The 20003-nt window shown below is 39.8% G+C and overlaps 1 protein-coding gene across 6 annotated transcripts in view; it reads left to right on the forward strand.

Annotated features, from left to right (window-relative positions):
* Positions 1-17838, forward strand: part of STK32A (serine/threonine kinase 32A) — a 154304-nt gene extending 136466 nt beyond the window's left edge. For 2 of the 6 annotated variants that reach the window (XR_011646843.1, XR_011646840.1), the window contains exons 9-14: positions 3064-3180; positions 5781-5906; positions 8031-8159; positions 10504-10582; positions 14853-14917; positions 15317-17838. Coding sequence is in view for 4 of the 6 variants with exons in the window: in XM_058280464.2 (XP_058136447.1) it covers positions 3064-3180; positions 5781-5906; positions 8031-8159; positions 14853-14917; positions 15317-15410 (531 nt within the window). In the remaining 2 variants the exon portion in view is untranslated. Of the gene's footprint in view, positions 1-3063; positions 3181-5780; positions 5907-8030; positions 8160-10503; positions 10655-14852; positions 14918-15316 lie in introns of those variants that run through there. The other 4 variants (XM_058280464.2, XM_058280458.1, XM_058280470.2 and 1 more) reach the window with 3 other exon arrangements.
* Positions 17839-20003: the final 2165 nt, after the last annotated feature.

The raw sequence follows: 20003 nt of genomic DNA on the forward strand, positions 1-20003 counted from the left end.
CTTTCCTGTTTTTATAAGGGTAATGTATCTTCACATATACCTATGTATTTATAGATATCTAGCCACATTATTGTTGTTTTAGCAAAAACAGAATTATACTCTACCTTTCTTTTAAGACTTATTTATTTTTACTTAATAAGATAAAATGTGTAACTTTCTAGACAAGAACACCTAAGTCTATTTTCTTTTTACATATTAGATCCATTTCATAAATGTACCTTACAAATTTTCCCAGGTATGTAAATACATTTCTATCTTTTCTATATTATTAGATTAAGTCATTAAAGGCAAAGTCCATGTCCTAAATTTTGTATTATCCATGGTATTTGATGTTTAATGGGTACATAAATTAGTATTGACTGAATGGCAGAATAAGTCACTACAATTCAATTTTGACACATTTTAGGGAAAAAAAAGTCACCAGTGAGGCTGTGTCCAATTAAGGTTCAAAATATAGCTAATCTGATGAAAAGGAAATATCAACATTTAATTCCAAGTATCACCACAACTAAATTATAGAGGATACCTGCTAAACAATAATTTCTTCTATAATTACAAATTGTTATTTATGAAAAATACATGCTTCAAAAAAGAAATGTGCTTGAAAACCTCTCCCTTGGTTTCTCAGCTTGGTCGTGATTTTGAAAAATGGATTCCTTAACTGTTAACCACTGTTTTGTATTGTCCAAAAGTATTTAGTATGATAAATGGTTTTACACTTACGACATATCCTTAGCTGCAACTTTTTGTTTCTGTACTTCTGAAATATGTCAGTAATCACAATACATTTGTTCCCATCTAACATTTTACTTTTTCCAACTTGTTCATTTTTATATTCTCACCGTAATTTATATGCTGCCTTAGAATTATTCATTATATCTTGTCATTGTACTTGGTATACAGTAAGTATTTTTTATAGCATGTATCATTCATTTAGATGTGTGTGGGAGGGTGTTAGGGTATGTGTATGTGGTCTGTATAACTTAATGTGTTTCCTTAAATAGACTATAGACTCTACCAATATAGAAATCAGGTCTTTCTTCATTGTGTCTCCAATGCCCTGCAGATATGCCAGAAGGTACTAGGCATTCAATAAATATTTGATAAATGAGTAAATATACAATTCTGGTAATTGAGCAATTAACATAAATTTTTAAATTTCCAACTAGAAAAATAAGTTATTGTATAACACAAAAGGCAGTTTGACTATTTTTAATTAATTGACTATTTTTAACTAGTTAATTGATGACTGCTTGTGGCAGTCATCAATTCATTTACGTTTATCAAACCATTTTGTGTTTCTAGATGGACAAAGCACTGGGTTTAGAAGCAGCAATGCACTAAAGGAAGGAAGAAAATTGAAGGAAAAAAGCAACAACCAAAACATGTACATAGATAAATAACCCTGGAAGCTTGAGTTTGTTAGGCCTGCCCAACTCTTCTTTAAACATGGATGAATCATATGGAGTGACCCACAGTGTCCTTCAGCCACTGACAGTCAGGAAGCAGCGCTAACAGTCATTAGGCACCTAGCATTCCTTGTCTGATATTCCCATACAGAGGCTATTTCCACTACATCATTACTGAGACAAGTAACTTAGCTATGGCCCTTTATCAATCTTGAGGAAAGAGAAAATGTGGCAGGTGGCTTTAGACCTTACTTTGTTTAAAAAAAGTGTGGCCTAGTCTCCTTTCCAGGAGTCAGTTTCTGGCGCTGCATAGTCCGCTACGTAACGGAGGCTGACCTAACTCGTGTAGAGCGAAGCCTTTCTTCACTTCCCCTTTCCTAAGGACTCCATCTCATTCACATTCACCTTCATACCCCACCCCCTTCTCTACTCTTGAGTCAATAACAGTAAGGTAGGGCTGACTTTTATTGTGTCTGATATGTATTTGCCACTCTACTGAGACCTCTCCATGTACCGTGTCATTTAATTTTCCCAGGAGTCTTCTGAGGTAGTTCATTTACAGATGAAGTAACTGAAACTCAGAAATTGAACAGCTGAGTTTACCATTTAAGTCCTTTTGCCTTCAGAGCCTAAACACGTAATTACTTTTTATTACCTCTTAATACTGATTTACAACTGCACAAAACTTAAACTGCTCTGTTTCCTTCATTGTAGCTCATCAATCAACAGTCATTCATTAAGTGTCTGGAATGGGCCATTTGATAAATGCACACGTCCATATAAACTGCCCTGTGACTGGTTATCTAATATGGAAATGTTCATTCAGAAAACATGTACTGAGAATCTACTAGGTCCTAGATCCTGTGGACAAAAGTTTGAATATGGTATAACCTTTGGCTTTAAAATAGCTCGGACACAAGGATAAAACCCTAGCCTTCGGGATGCCTTTGCCAAAAGAGAAATTAACATCAGTAGAGGCTTCCCTCTAGTGGACATCTGTGAAAACTGTTACAAATCCACAATTTTGTTATGGTTTAATTTCCTTTTCCCTAAATTAAACTTTAGAAGAGGATTTTCCTCCCAGAAATAAAAACGCTTTTGCCTCCTACTAAAATTTCCCAGCCCACTTCAGGGAACCAGGCACTCACAGCTGGAGGTAAATTTTTCCATGTAACTTTCTGTCCTTATTGTGATTCAAAGTAGTAAAAAAGATGGCATGGGAGGAAAAAAGCTGGATATCTTCATAACTGACACTTAAAATTTATTTAAACTTTCATTTATTGAGCACTTGAGCAACATTTTTTTAAAATATCTACTTTAGTTACCTTATAAAACAGTTCCAAAGTACCATCTAAAATGTTCTAGCCCACAGAAATGTTTTCTTTGGCGCAATGGGATTATCAGTGAAAATCAAGAGGTTTTTTTTTTTTTTTAACAAGAAATGATAGATTTCTAGCATCTCTTTTTTTAAAAAAGTAGGAAACCAGGCAACACTGGACCACATTCACATATGACAACACAAAAATCGACTGGAAAGCGTTAGTAATTGACATTCATATTTTACTGGTTGAAAGTTTAATTTAGGAACATTTACAAAACAAATTATTTCTTTTACCCTATAATAATGAAACTCTTACTTCCTCTGCTCCTTAAGAGACCATATCATATTCGCTCCAGTACTTCCAGCAAGGAAATTGTGCACATGTTTGAGACCGCTGTTGTGACTTATCCTTCTGCCTGGTCACAGGAAATGGTTTCACTTCTTAAAAAGGTAAGGAGATCTGCAGGACAAAAGTTAAGTGACAAAGGAAGCATGCCTTCTGGGTTTGAAATGAGAAGTTAGAATACAGTGATGGAAGTTGTCATGATAATATTCATTTCTAGAGTGGTTTTTGCAGCAAATAACCTTCAAACACATAGAGTCATTACATCAACTCTCTTGTCCCCTTGGATATCCCAAAGTCATCAAATGCTCCATGTGTCCAAAACAGAATTTCTTATCTCTCTGCATTTCCTGAACTTCTCCTGATGTTCCTTCTCTCAGAGCCTAGCCCCTCCAGCCATCCATTTATACAGGCCAGAAACTCGAGAATCATCCGTCACTCACATGTGCAGTTTTGCTTTTTAAATAACTTTTGAATCGGCAACTTCTCTCCATCTCCACTGCTGTCTCCCCAATCCAAACTGCCATCAAGAATTGCCCACTACCTGGTCTGCTTCCATACATTTTCATCCATACTCCATTCTGTTCTCTACTCTGCCCCATAGTGAAGTGTTCAAACCACATTTCAATGTCTTTCCACTGTACTTAAAATAAAGACCAAAATAAGGCATATAATATATAGGTCCTTAGTACCTTTCAAGCCTTGTTTTGGGCTTTTGCCCCCCTTTTGACTATATATAATCTGTTTTAGCATTCCTCTTCTTCTCCTCCCTCTCGTCGCCCTCACATACCATTCTCTGTCTCACCACAGGGCTTATGCCCATGCTAGTCCCTCTGCCTGGAACCTTGCCCCATCCCCATCTCCTCCATGTCTCTCCTTTAGATCAGTCCTTTCAGTGTGATTCATTGACTGGCTCTAGTCCAGGAATTGTTGGCTATGGGTCCATGATAAGTAGTGAAATTGATGGTAACCTTTCATAGCAATTTGACCTTGCTCATATCTGAGCAATGGTCCATGGGCCTGCCTTGTTGAACATGGTACAGGCTTATCTGGGTGATGTTGAACTCGAGGGGCCCATGGCCTGTGGTGTGGAGCTGGATATGGCCATGCACAGTAAGACCACATGCTGGTTTTAACTGATTGGAAATGAAAACAAACAAAAACAATAAAAAATAACTGGCCTTTCTACATAGATGGTTTGAGAAGCACTGCTTTAGATCTCAGCTTAGATATCAGGCCTCAGGGAGCCTTCCATGATTCAAGATTTAGATTAGACTCCTCAGTTTGTACGCTCTATTATACTATCTTTCCTTCACAGCATTTTTAAGTTTTTAAAATTATATACTGCATTTGTGGGATTCGTTGGTTGAGGCTCATTGTTCCCTAAGCTGCTGAAGGTAGGGACCATATTACCTTCAGCATCTGGCACAGTGCCTGGCAAAATTTGGCAAATATTTGAACAAATGGGATCCATAACCCTCACCAGATTTTCAAGTCCCACTTCACCAAAACTAGAGTTGTTCAGGTCGTGGCAGTAAAGGGGAAAAATCTTGGGAATTAAGGATTCAAAACTTACATCTCTTGTTCTGAGGGTGCAATTCCCTTTTTGGAATAAAGACATTGACGTTGGTAATGTCAAAGATGAAGAATAGGGCGGTCATTTTTCCATAGGCAACTTATGGTCGTTTTCAAGACAACTCATTCCCCCACAAAAAAATTAAACCCTGATGTTCCATAGTTATTACCTCCAAGAGCATTTTTAGATGGAACTGGCATTTCCCAGTTGAGCCACATGATTGATGGGTAGTAGCTCTGGAATGGTTAAGTGGGAAAAAATTTAAGCCCAGTTAGTAAAACCTGGAACCATGATAGTAATCTTAATTATGCCCTATCTGTGTTCCATTCCTAATGTATTCTGATTAGTTGTAAAAACAGACAGGAATTTTTAGTGGACAATGATTTTTACTTGTAAAAATTTAATGGAAAATTAACATTTGCCACCTAATGTGGGCAGACACTCCAGTAGGCACTTAGTATATATGGCCTTTTTTAATCCTGGTTGCAACCTTATGAAATAGGTTATTATCCCTTTTTTATAGTTGGGTAAACTGAGGTTTAGAGAACAAACATGCTCATTGTAGGGAAGTCAGGAATCAAAGATAAGCCTAACTAAGTAGGGCAAGCTATTTTCACTCACCACATTGCAAAAAACTACTTACAGTTCATTCTAATCATACATTATCTACCTTATTTGCTTATGGGATGAGGTAAGGAGACACCGTCTTGTTTCATTTAATTCTATCACTTTAGAACATTTAGAGGGAATTTTTATAATTTTTTGCTCTAAATTTTTACCTTCTTCATAATCTTTTTTTTTATATTAGAAAAGTCATTTAAAAAAATTTTTTTACAGTTTCCTTCCCAACCCTCATTCCCTTGTAACCTCTGATCTGTATTCTATCTCTGCACATTTGCTATTTCTAGCCTTCTCTTATAAATGAACTATACAACTTTGATCCATATGTGCCTTGTTTATTTCGTTGAGCATAATGTTTTCCAGGTTCTTCCATATTGTAGCATGTCTCATAAAGTCATTCTTTCTTATGGTCAAATACTATCCCATTGTGTTTGTATGCCCCTTTCTGTTTTTCCTTACATTTTTTGATGGACTCCTTCATAATCTTGATATTTGTGTTCCCATTGGCAGCTACTTGAACCCAACCCAGACCAACGATTTTCTCATTTGTCTGATGTTCAGAGTTTCCCATATATGAATGATATGAACTGGGATGCGGTTTTGCAGAAGAGGCTCGTTCCAGGTTTTATTCCTAACGTGAGTCAACCCTAACAAACCCATTATAGCTCCCATTCAGGGCACATGGCTCTGTGTGCCAGGAGCATACATCATCTCATTTGATAATTTCACCAGTGTTGTGATGGAGCCAGCATTCCTTTTTTTTTTTCAAATAAGAAAACTGGGGCAAAACAGGGTAAGTTAGACACTCAAGGTCACACAGCTAGCAAGCAGCAGTCTGGGGTCCTAACCCAGGCCTGTCTGCATCTACTGGTCTAGCTCCTGACTACTTTTTGTGGTGTGCTTTCATTGGAAAGGTGTCCTAGACCCTCAAGTAGTCGTTTCCATGAATGTGCTGATTGTAAACAAAATGCTTTCTCTTTTTCAAAGATGTGGACATGTGTACCCATGGCAATCTGTGAGTTAAAGGATTGAAAACTGCTGGGGTTGAGGATGAGGTTTCTATTTTTGCTATTCATTCCTCTTCCTTGGGTAGTTCCATCCCAGGGAGCTGTATTCATAAGAACAAATAGCCAAAGGAAATAATTCCCAAGGAATTAGTACCTGGCCAAAGGACAACTGTGGCCTACCACTGGTAAAAGCTGAAACGTGGAAGCTTAGGCCAAGAGACCCGTCCTAGTTTGCCGCAGGGCTGCCGACGCAAAGTACCAGAAATGGGTTGGCTTTTATAATGTGAAATGTATTAGGGGTAAAAGCTCACAGTTCTGAGGCTGTGAAATATCCAAACCAAGGCATCAGCAGAGATGCTTTCTCATCAAAGTCAGCTACTGGTGATTGAGGTTCTGCCACTTGACAAAGATGGCCACTTGTCTCTGCCAAGGTCTCTGTCTTCCTTCAGAATCTAACATCTCCCAGAGCTCCGCTGTGGACAACCAGGCATAGGACTTGTCTCTTCAGCAATGGGCTACTCCGTGTGTGCAGCCTCTTGAAGGCCTCATGCTTAAGCTTTGGCTGCTAGCGATCTGCAAGGCCTCCTTTAAAATAGCAGGGTCAAAAATGGCAGCGCTTCCTTTTCCTGTGTGTGTGTCTCTCTGTGTCTCCGTTTATATCAGACCCAACAAGAGGGTGGGAATTCAACCTTAGTCACACCTCACTGACATAGTCCAATCGAAAGCAATATAATCAAGTGATCTAAAGTGAATGTAATGCAACCAAAGGGTACCACACAGAAATAGATTGGTTTAAGAATGTAATCTTTTTCTTTTGGGGATTCATAAAAGAGCTTCAAACTGTCACAGGGCCCAAGTGAGGCCTCTGGTTTCCTCTCTCTTTAAAGTGCCTGAATTATATATTTAGCAGTAAATAGATTGGGCAGAATAATGAGCTTCTAAAGAGGCCCCTAGAAACAATTCAGAGTTTTCTATTCTTAAGTCCAAGATTGCTGCTTGCTAGGAGCATGTGGGAGTGTGATCCTTCATGTACAAGTAGCAGTGGTGGGGCAGGGGAGAGTGCACAGTGAGAGAAGTGAGAACACAGTATGGAGGAGTGCTGGGGGTGGGGAATGGTGTGACAGGAAGGCGTGAGGACCTTACCTGTCCACTCTGCAGGGTGGAATAGGACAGCCTCTACCATGGCTGGTGCAAGAAGACCTCCCAGTGGAGGTGTCTCTAATCACCACCTCTAATGCTTTCATACCTCCTTCCACTGCAGTGACCCATCAATGTTGCTTAAGAGAAGCCTGTGTTATGTTTCTCTCACTTTACTGGAAATCTGAGTCATCTGAGGAGCTTGTTAAAAATGCAGATTCCTGAGTGTGTGTCCAGAAATGCTAATTCATGCAGTCTGGTGGGGAATTGGGAAGCTGAACAAGCAGCTCAGGAGATTTGATCTACACCATCTTTAAAACACACTTGGAGAAACATAAGCCAAAAGCTCAAACTTCAGAAAAATTATTGTAATTTGGTTTTCCTTCCCACTCACTAAGAGCTCTTTGGAAGTTTAGAAAAAGAACCAAAATATAAAATCATACAGTGGTGAAAAACGATGCTGGTGTTCAATTATATAAAACATAGAGTGGGAATCCCAGTTTATTATTCTTGGATGTTCTGTTAGGAGTAAGCATTATTTTCCATATTAGGCCTGGTCTATTTTTAGAATGATACAGGAATCTGAGAACTGAGCCAACCTGTCTCTTCTCTGCAGAAAGGCAGGCTAAATTGTGACCCCACCTTTGAACTTGAAGAAATGATTCTGGAATCTAAGCCTCTTCATAAGAAAAAGAAGCGTCTGGCAAAGAAGGAGAGGGAGATGAGGAAATGTGATCCCTCCCAGGTACAATTCAGATAATGAAACCTTGTGATGGTTGTGATGAGTTTGAGAGCTTCTGGTGGGAGGTCATCTCAGCTCCCTGCTTTATGATGCTCTGACGTATCTAAGGAGAAACTAAACACTCAGGCTTCTGGAAGTGCAGTGTATCCATTTCCTAGGTCTTCTCTAACAAATGACCACAAATGGCATGCTGAAAGCTCTCAGTTCCAGAGGTCAGAAGTCTGGAATCAAGGTGTCCACAGGGTTGGTTCCTCCTGGAGGCTTTGAGGAGAATGAGTTCTAGGCCTCTCTTCTAGCTTCTGGTGGCTGCCGGCAAGCCTTGGTGTTCCTTGGCTTATAGATGCATCACTCCTATCTGTCTGTCTTTACATTGTCTCTATTTTTCTGTCTCTTGTAAGAACACTCATTGGATTTAGAGTAGACATCCTAAACTTAATTATATCTGCAAAGAACCTATTTCCAAATAACATCACATTCACCTGTGCTGGGCATTAGGACTTGGACATTTCTTTCTGGAGGTCACAATTCAACCCATTGCATTCAGGGACAAGGACAACTCTGGGGATGTTAGCAGCAGAATTTGTGGACATTCTGTCTAGACCTCTGCCATTAACTGGATTCAAAAACTAGCTCTCAATTTTAAAAAGTACAAATTTCTTGGGAGAGTGGTTGCAGTTGTCCAAGCCTAAGTCAGGTGGCTACCCCTACAGCTCTGTTCAAGAGACGGGGTTTCAAAGAACACACACAGCTGATTTGGGCCCCATTCCTGCTTTGAGGAATTCTTGGGAGCAATCAACCCTGGAGTGGTGTCTGTTACTTAAAGCAAAACTTTGTGATATCAAGACTAGCAGACGGAAGGAGAGTTTCTTCTCAGAAAAAGGTGGAATTTGTATATAACCAAACACTACTGCTGGATTTCAGGCTTAGTTGAATTTATTTTGTAACTGAATATATTATTCTCTGTCAGAGTCAGAACTCAGATTTCACTACAGTAATTTGCAGTGACTGAGTAGGAATTTATACTCACATATGATTCTACATTATTATACTGATGATAAAGGAAAAAACATTCACTTTGCCTCCATTGGTTATACATCCATCCGTCCACCCACCCAACCATCCATCTATCTATCCATCCCTACATCCAACCATCCATCCACCCAGCCAGCTTTTTTCCTCCATCCCTCCATCCATTCACTCGTTTTAGGCTAGTTTTATTCAAGATCTATTATCTGGAGATAGAAAGGCACTCAGCAATATACATCTTTTCAAAGATTACATAGTTTTACAGTGAAGATAGCTCTGCAAACAAATAAATATCCTCAGTATCTTTAATGTCTCTAGTTCTCGGAGGCGACTGCACCCTTTAATGGACAATTAACCAAAGTTCACATCACCATCCTGTTTGATTACAGAACTGACCTCTTCCTAGTTTCCCATCCTTAATATTTTCTAGGGCCACCCAAGAAATGCTTAGCTGTGCTGAAAACACATCTTGCTTTTCCCCACTAATCTGTTTTTCTTCATGTAATAACCAACTGGCTTTTCCATACATGTGCCTTCCCATGCCCCTACAAAGCTTGATTCACACTGGAGAGAGGCCTCTTTGCTAACAGACCCCAAAATGTAGCTAAGACCAAGAGATTATCTTTGTTAGAAGTTTTCTAAAATAGTAGATATAAGTGAGTAATTTATGGATAACTTTTTACCATGCCTATCAAGCTCTACATGAGCTCTCTACCTTCCTGCTTCACCCCGAACCATACCACTCTTCCCCTTGCTCAGTACACTCCAGCTACACAAGCTTTATGTCTGACCCCCACACACAGCAAACTTGACCTTCTAGATTTTGCCCTTGCCCTTCCCTTTTCTTGGAATGTTCTTCCCTTAGATGTTCACAGAGGAGACTTCCTCTTATCCTTTATATTGTAAATGTCACCTTGTCAAAGGTGGGCCCTTTCTTCATCATTTTCTTCTTTGTCTAACCCACTAAAATGAAGTCTTCTTGAGGGTAAAGAACAGGTCACCTTTATTCACCATTGCCTTTGTAGTTCTTGGGACATAATAAATGCTCAGTAAATATTTGTTGAATGCATGATATGAAGGAAAGAAAATGTTAAAAATAGTGGAGACTTGAGTGTGCTGCTCTTAGAGATCAAAGGTCAAACGCCAGCCAGGGGGATCATCTATGATCCTCTCTTGTCCTGGCCTCCTCCAGCCTCTAGATTGCAGAGGCAGGCCTCCCTCTCCTTATGGGGAAGGCTCTGAGTTACTTACCCATAGTAATGAATCCATGACATTTTCTAGTAATGAGCAAAAGAAACAAAACATTTCCTCTTTCTCTCAGATCTCGCAACTTCAGATTGATCTACGAAAGAGTGGATCTGCCCGTGTTGAAGTCAGCCCTCTACATCACTAATCATAAGGTTAGATCAGCCTAGTTCTTATACCTCAGGCTTTAAAAAAAGGTGTTTTGCTTTAAAACAAAACAAAACAAAAAAAACACAATAATCTTTCTCCAAAAAATAATAAAAAATATTGGAAACCTCAAAATAGCACTTTATCTCTACTTTTTTATATCCAGATTTCAAAATTGTGGGGTTCAGTCTTAGCAGTTCATTATATTCCTATCATGTTCATTTCTTTCTTCATTCATTCATTCAATAAATGATCATGAAGTGCCTACTATGTCAAAGTTTCTCTGAATAGTTCATTGACATTGACATTGTTCATCTTCTGCCACTCAGTCCCATCCACGGGCACACTCTGAGGCATCCCTTCTCCAGCCAAACCTAACAAGGGTGTCCAACATAGCCACATCCAGGCAGGCTCTGTTAGCCCCAGTTCTGCCCCACTATAACTCAAAGTCACCATGCTGCTATGGGGCCTGCTTTGGTGCTAGTTAGGTATCATTTGAAAAGACTGAAAGGCTAGCAAGGGAATTCCTCTCAGGCCACAAGCCTGTGAAAGAAGCCAGCAATCCAGCTGTGAACATTTAGTGACATTATGCTGTGTTCTGATATCCAACTTTTAAACCCTGTTTCCTGGCTGGGAGAAAACAGTGAACTCATCAAGCAGAATGGCTCCTCTTCTCCAGCTTCACATTCCATCCACTTCTTCCCTTGGTACTTCATTAGAATGGACATTTTCAACGTGATTCTTGTATTCCAGTTAATCATAGTAATAAAACCATCATTTCCACTTAAAGACATCCTTTAAATACCCTGTAAACCTGTTGGTTTATCTGCTCTGATCCTTTTGATTAAATTTTGCTATTAAGAGAGAAAGCAAGAGTTTTTGCATATGTGTATGTTTGTGTATGTATGTATGTGTATACACGCATATGTATATAGCCTAAGAGTTTTATTAAGGGAAAAACACATTTCCTATTTTGTGCATGGGAAAAGCCTTCTCTCTCTCTCTCTGTTTGTAAATATATCACACACACACATATAAATGGTCAGCCATATCTATGAATGGGTTGGATTTTTAAATTTTTAGGAGAAATGAGTCTCTTCTCTATAAATTCTTATCTGCTTAATGTTAATTACATCCACAATGTTGTGCTACCATCACCGCCATCCATTACCCAAACTATTTTTTAACTTCTTATGTGTGAAAAGAGGAAAACAATGCCACTGATGTCTTTCTGAAATAATAAAGAGAATTTATAGATATTTATACTTAAAGAGAAAGATGTAAATATTATTAGCAGACCAGCACATTATTGAGAGATCCCCTCAGTGTACTCGGCTTGCTAGAGGGTAGAATTTATTTTCCCAGGGCTTAGCAACAGTTTCTGAAGCACGGAAGGCTTATGAAATCCTTTGTTAGAAATATTTGCAAGTACTTTTTTTAAAAAAAGATGCAGACCACTATATTCTTTTACCTGCTAGGAAGGGAAAGGGTATGTTTTCCCCTTAATGTCTTATAATCTTGTAGACTTCGTTCACCCGCAGGCTCTGTAGTGATTCAAGACTAAGAGCTGGAATTTCATTAATGAGTACTAAGCCAAAAAGTTTTTCAGGCTTGAAAAACTCCAAATTTATAATAGGCTTCTTAAAAAGGAGAGAACTGGCTTACTAACACATGGAATATGGGGCATGTAATGATCCAGAATGATGGTTTCTGTGTGTTGAATAAATAGTCCATGTTAATCCATCTAGCACAGTGCCAGGTATACAGGTGATCTCCATAAAAGCTTGTTCAGAATCTGCCGAGTCTCCCCTGAGAGCCGGGTCTCTTGTGCATTGGCCCCATCTTTACGCGATGAAGGCAGTATGTGTAGTGGTCACCATCTTACTAAATAGCTGTGTAATTGCTTAAAATTTAATGATTTAAACTTCAAATTATATAACCTCTCTAAGCGTTGGTCCCTTTACACGTAAGATGGGAATAATAATAGGACCTGCATCCTAAGATTTTCTCAAGGATGAAGTGATATAATGTGTTAAAAAAAAAAAAATTAGCAGTGTCTGGGGCATATTAAATTTTGGTTATATTAAGTTGTGGATTATTGTGTGGCTGAAAACTCACTATCCTATGGCTCCTTGGATTTCTCCACACCTGGCTTTCTGTTACAACCTTGACTGGCATCACATTAAAACCTGTAGAAGTTTTTTAAAAATACCATGCCTGGGTCTCAGGCCAGACCAATTAAATCAAACTGGAGTGTGGTCTAGGCATGTATATTTTTTAAAGTTCTCCAAGTGATTCTGAATGTGCAGCCAAGGTTGAGGTCCACTGCTGTGGAATTTGGAATGTGGATAAATGGAGTAAAAATACTTTTCCCCTTTTCCCTTCTGTGTCTCAGTATCCTTCTCTACTAAATGGAGTTAGTATTTGTACCCACTTCATACACTTGTCCTGAAGTTTAATTACATCAGTGCATATAAAATGCTTGGCCAGAATGTTAGCTGTTGTTATGTTTTCCTTTTCCTCTCCACTTCCTGACTCTGAACTTCTTCCATTTCTGTGGCTCTTGTTTATGCTCATGGTGGATGCTGCCAAAATACCTCGACTTTGTCCTTTCCTGCTAATCAACATCTTGACAGATTAGAGCCAGGAGACGTACGTGCCAGCCAGCATGTTTGCCTGTCGAGGGAAATTACCTCAGTCTCTCTTCCACTTCCTGAGGTTTCCACCTACTTTGATTCTTCAGATAGCTCCAATGTCATCTCCACTGCTAACAGCCTAACCGCTGCGCCGCTCATCCCTGATAAACGAGTTCTAAGGTTTTTAACCATTTTCCTTCTTACGTAAGGCCCTTTAGGCCCTGCGTTCTCTCTGCTCACCCTCCTTTCCCTCGCCGCGTTCTCTTTTTCACGCTCCTGTTTACTGATCCATGTAGAAGATCCTCTCAAACTTTCCCCCAGGGGAAAGCGAACAAATTGAAAACGAACTCTTTAGAGGCCAGGGGTGGAACTGAAGGGGTGGAAAGGCCTGGGGAGTGTGGTCCTAAACTCATCTAGGAGTGTGCATTTGACACTTTCATTTACATAAAAGAGTTACCTAAGAGAGGGAAAAAAGATGTTCTTGTGGATATTTGCATTTTACTTATTATCTTGATTTTTAATGTTAAAAAGATTTCTCCCAAATTCTTGTGGTAAAGCTGCTGCCTCAAGGGTCTCTATTATATTGTTTATCCTCTAGCTGCATTCACACTAAGAGTGAAACTAGAAACCATCGGATACAAATACTCAGCTTGAGAATAAGAGAGGGGGCCACCCTCTTCTTTCTCTCCTTTATCTTGCTGCCCCCACCCCCTTCTCTGGAATTTCCTCCACTTTTTATAGTTTCTTCTCCTATCACCTAAGCAATCACTCTAGAAAGAAGACTCTCAAGTACTTCTTCATTAGAAAGGAAAAGGTGCAGCCCCTGAGGACTTTGCATTTTCTAATTCTTAGATTTTAAAAATGAGTGAGTTATCTTGTTTTCCTCAGAGGAATGTTTTTGATTGGGGGAGAGTGTAAACTACAATTTAACCATTATCCATGTGGGGCAGCAGTGCTCCAAAATATATTCACCAAATGCAGTGACTGTGCCATGATGGGAAAAAAGAAGTAATGTGGAAGTGTTTTTGTTGTAGATTCTTTTTTTTTGAGGTAAAATTTCTCATTATGATGGAAAAAAATCAATAAATATTGCAATCAGAACAGTTAGTCTCAAAGCAAATGTTTTGCCTTTGTGAAGTCACAATTAAAGAAGGTTCTGCTCTCTAGAACTGGAATATATTTAATTAACACAATACAGGTGTTGTGGGGGAGATTCCATCAGAATTTAGCATGGAGAAATATTTCTGGGCTATTCACAAAATCCAAGTAGAACCTCCAAGCCTTTCACTTGAGGGCCAAGAGATGAGAGGCAGGTAGGTAACTAGCTGAATTAAAGTCTTGGCCCCTTCTGCCTTCAAGCCATGGTTTCTTTATGGACTAAGTGGTAAACAGACATCCAGCAATCCACCATAACCCCAGCCAGCTCATCGTGGGGCAGGCATGAAATACTGATGAGTTCTATTCTCCTGACACCTTTCACAAGTTTTCAGCTTGTGTCCATCTTGACATTACATCCCTGCTTCTTTGATTTGGGCCATTCAATGAACAGACACTCAATAGGCTATTGGCTGCTTGAGGATGCTCCTTGGTCTACTAACTACACCTCCGTTTTTGTTTTTTTTCCCCAATGTTCACCTTGAAGACCTGCCTTCTTCAAGAGCACCTTGAATCTGTACAGAAGGAGTTCATAATTTTCAACAGAGAAAAGTAAGTATGTCCTGGAAGAACAGGAGCCCAGGGAATCATGGGTGATTCAACCAGACTTTACTTGCAGAACTTTACTATATTTTTGAACATTTAATATTCTTTCTAATTATGAAAATTATGCAGATCATTAATAGAAGATATAGTCTGTTCAGAAACTTCTTTTGGTAAGGGCATTTAAAAATGGTAATATCAAATTAGCCTAGCTTCAAGTTTCTGTTTCTGGGAAGGGCAAAGAAATTGGAACTTAAACACTTAAAATCAATGGCATTTTTAAGGTTTCCTTAGCTCAGACTTCTTTATAAATTGTTGGGCTTGATCCTATCATTTCAAAAGTATAGACCTTTTCCTTTCAAGGAATAAAACCCTCTTTTTTTTTTTTTTTTTTCCTTCCCTTTTAAGAGTGAAAAGAGACTTTAATAAAAGGCAAGCAAATCTAGCCTTGGAACAAACCAAAGAGCCACAAGAAGAGGACAGCCAGAATAACAACCTGTGAAGTCCACAGTGTCTTCTTCCTGGGACATTTCTTGGCTCCATAGATCAGGAACTGCTGATAGTCCCCACATCAGGAATTGCTTGACATTAGTTTTCACCACTCCACACCCCACTACTTAGAAAATGTGAACAAATACCTTTCCAAGGAGGCAGCATGATACCAAGAAGAGAGTCCTGGATTCCTGGGATCTGGTTTCACCTCTAACTGTGTGAACTTGAGCAACTTACTAAACCACTATCTCTGCTTGTTTCTTCACCCAAAATGACAGCTTTATACTGGATGAGCTCTATGCTGCCTTTTTACTTCTAACATTCTTTTATTCCAAGCAGCCTTGATTTTCATTTTGGGAATATTTGAATGTAGATTTCTTTTTTCCACTCCTTCTAATTACACTGTGACAAATGGACAAATAGGCTCTTCAGAGCTAGACAGCTTCATAGAGGTCAGGATCCCCATGCCAATCAAATAGAAAGGAATTTCACCAGGAAGGAATGAATGGAACTAGATAGGAAGCAGCATAGATTTCTGAGGGCCTTCCAGTGGTGTGTCGGGTTCAGCTTGCACCAGCTAGCAAGAGCCTACTATGCATCTCTTACTACTTCAATGTCCAGTGATGTGCAGTGGTATTTACACCATGGAAACTGGCAAATGCTACAAATCAGGACTTTTCTTCCTTCCCAATGAGCTGATTGTTAAACATTTAACAGCACTCCACAGGACTTCTTCAAGTAAACACACTCCTAGATGGCTAACTGTCCTCTGAAAATTATCAGAGACCTAAGTCTGGGAAGGTTCAGAAAAGAATATTGTCACAATAAAAGCATTTCTGCCTCATAGTACAGCAAAGCTGCACCTGATACAGGGGTTATGCTCTAAGTTAGAATGTGAGGTGAAAGTAGAGGAAAATTTACCCTTGAAAATTCTTTAAATTGCTCATAATTTACAGCGTACCCTTTCACAGTGAAATAATGTGATGGTTTTTAATACACGTTTCTAATAATGAAACAAGTATAACTTTTCCTTTTATTTTAATTTTGTGCTTTATTTTTATTTTTGGGCTTTTTTGGGCTGATACCAGATGAAGTAAAGCATTGAATGAATTATCCATCTTTGTAGACGAGAATCACACTTAGAACAGTGGGATGCTCACACATTTAAGTGACTTGAAGCCATGGAGACTGACTAAAGGAACAGCTGTGCCAGGTCCCCCCTTGTGTTTACTGTAGGTTAAATTGCCTGATTATTTAAAATATTACTGATGTCTTACACACTTTATTTGCCAAGCATAAAATTTAATCCACCTGTTAAATGTGCATACACTATAACTACAGATGATGTGACTTCTGTACTAATAGGTAGAAGGTATTTGCAAAGGAACTATTTTTGGCAGCCCACAGGGTGCCACTGGGGACAACGTGAAGAAGTGAAGAGGTTTGGGAAAGGATTGCTTTAACTTCTTGGTCAAGCAGACTACCTACACTGGTCCTTACATACAGAGAGTTTGTGGGCAGTAAGCTGGGAAAAAGGAAGACCAGGCTGGCACCCTTTTGGGAGGCCAGATGGCTGGAAATAGACTGGAGAAGCAAGGGCACACTGGGGTAATTTAACTTGAATAGAAAACCAGTGCTGAACTTTAGCTGGGCATTTACAGTTTTCTCCTGAAAATTTCCAGGAGAACTGTGAAATGGTGCCTTTGTACTCCAGGAGCTTCCTGTTCTGTTTGATTCCTTTTCTCAGCACCCCCTATGTCTGTGCTGTTGTCTTCAGACTCAATAAACTCTTATCATTTGTCCTGACTCAATTTTACAGAGAGAAGAAGGGGTTGAAAAGAAGAGCAATAAGGTGGTGACCAGATTCTGTTCCAGGCTGGTAAATCCCAGGAGTGAAGGGGCCATTTGCATGTTCACCAAACTCCATCTTTTGTTTTGATTCAAGCCCCAGTGTGCTGTGGACCCAGCCCCCTAGTCACCCTGTTCTTCCTCATATTGTGACCTTGTTGGCATCATCCCCAAGGAGATCATACCAGAGGGCAGAGATAACCTTAGGAGCTCCATTGTGATGGGTGTGGATCATTTGCACCATTTCACACGGTCATATGGTTTGTACCCAGATAGCTACCCAACACAACTCTTCAAAAACTGAATGGAAAGGAATGAAATGCATAGTGGATTCTGGTTTGGTCCTCAGCTGCCCTGCCTTTTGTCTCTACAAAATTGTGTTTCTTTCTCTGTCTGCTGTGATTACTGTTGACTTTGTTACACGCTCAGAATATCTGATATTAAACAACCAAAACTCCAGTTACCTATGCTGTGATGAATAGGAAGCTTATCTGGCAGCCCCTGGATGGTAATAAGGACTTGTGCTGAGCTTTAGCATGTACAATGTAAATGTGCCTGTGTGTATTAAAAATGTCTCATTTATACAGTAAGCCACTGTCCCTTTGTCAACTGTGTGTATGTACCTTTTCAATAGGGGCAGGGTTGGGGATGCCATAAGTCATCTGTTCTCACCTCTAGCTCCTGCTGTGAGGTGACAAGCTAGTGTTAGAGTTGAAGCTTTATAACTGAAATGCAGAACAACTAAAATGATCCATGTGTGTGAAAACTAAAGGCTGGATCACTCCCGCATTCACAAGACATGGAACACAGCCAGAATTCCAGGTTCTGATTTCACTGACTAAGCCTATGGACAACCCCTTTAACAGCAGTCTCCCTTCCTTCTCAACATTTTTGTCCTGTCCTATTCCATACACCAAAGCAGCAGGAAGATGTTCCCATGAGGAACACAATCTGGGACGAGAAATGGTCAGCTCTGAACTCTTGCAGCTAGAAGCTTCTTCCCTTAATAAGAAGCAGAACTTTCAATGACGTCTCAGACCCTACAATAGCTCGGCAGCTGGCAGGCCCACTGGAGGCTTGGACTTGTCCTGACAAGTTGGCTATTGCAAGTCGTGTGGGCTCTAACGTCGTGCATGTCAAGTACCCTGTTGCCTGAGTCATGTTAAATGTCCTGTTGGGTTAACATCATCCATCCTAGCAAAAAGCAGGGTCTAGAACTCTTTAGATGCTGAGGAGTGCCAGTCTTAAGTATCTAGTATTTTCATTTTTGCTGGTTCTTTGGCCCTTTCACCCATTTCCTGTCCACGGTCGGTGTCTCCTTTGTGATGGGTTGGTGATGACACAGCTGGTTCCACAAAGTTCTCTGGAACCAGTAGGCTCTTGTTATTCTTATGCAGAGTTCTCATTCCCTACTGGACTCAACCACTAGATACCTATGACTGGCAGAGGTATGAAAGCTAGTCTCTGTGTAGCTTTTACCAATATTTAAGAACAAAATTTCTTCCCTTTTAAAGCCCTGCTTCCTGAGTTCATACTGACAATTCCCTTCAAACTCATTACAATCTCCAGAGTTCAGTTCCTGCTTTGGTCTCAAGCTTGGAGAGGAGTTTCACCAGTTTTGAGTTTGTCACAAAATGGGAGTAGAGACCAAAGCTTGTTATATACCAAACTATGAACCCCAAACTGTGAAATAATTCTTTATGCACTAAGAGTAACTCTTGATCTGATTTCTGAGCCTCTGTGTTAAAAGATAAAGTCACATGGGCTTGTGCACCAAAGGCAATGTTCTATCAAACCAAAAGCGGCTCATTGTGTATAAAAGCCATTTATCAGAAATTGTGATCCCCTGATGCCCTTCTATACAACCTCCCCAACTACACTTAGACACTTCAGTGGGCAACACATCCCTGCTCTGCAGCTTAAGAATGGTATAGGAGCCATTCCCTCCTCTGGTTTCACAAATTGGTTTTCCTTATGGAGTTGAGTCCACAAGTTTCAGGTGGCTCAGGGGCTGGGCAGATGGCCAGATCTAGCCAGTCAGCCCCATAGTCTTCAGACCATAGTGACTAGCTCCGTGGTGGACACATGGCTCAAACCAGCCAAACAGCATCAATCTTTTTGGCTGGAATTAGTGGGGAGAGGATCTCCTTACTCTGGGGTTGCTATGCAGGCAAAATGAAAACCCAGAGATGCTGGTGGCCAGCTCTGCCCCCACATGGAAAGAGCCTTCCTAAGAATGAAGCCCTTGCTAAAGAAAAGCAGTGCTAAAACACTGGAAAACAAAGTTCTGATGTCAGGGCTTAGCACTTAGATTCAGGGATGCATGAACCTTCCCAAATCTTTCCCTGAAGCAATTGCACCAGACTTTAAAAGCTCCCTTTCCAACTTTTTTTTTCATAACTAGTCTAACATTGTCATGAAAAATGTCCTGTACTCATTGGAATTGGATCCAGCAGTTGTTTACCCAAAAGCGTTGAGTGTAACATACATTTGGTGGAATGTGATGAGATACTGTAGGATAAAAGACTCAGTATTCCAAAAAAAAAAGTTTGAGGGCCCTGAATTAGACAAAGTTTGAGAGACTGCCTTAGACAGGATTTCTCAGGACCTTTAATTTGCTGATACATACCTTAAATCTCTCAGAGAATTAGACATAGAAAGTACTCCTTTCCAACAGCACCCATTCAACCACTTGGGATCAATTTGCTAAAGAATATACTTTGGCATATGCTTAGTTTGAGGAAAAGTCTTTCAG

The sequence above is a fragment of the Dasypus novemcinctus genome, chromosome 2 (assembly GCF_030445035.2).
Source record: "Dasypus novemcinctus isolate mDasNov1 chromosome 2, mDasNov1.1.hap2, whole genome shotgun sequence".
Classification (NCBI taxonomy): Eukaryota; Metazoa; Chordata; class Mammalia; order Cingulata; family Dasypodidae; genus Dasypus; species Dasypus novemcinctus.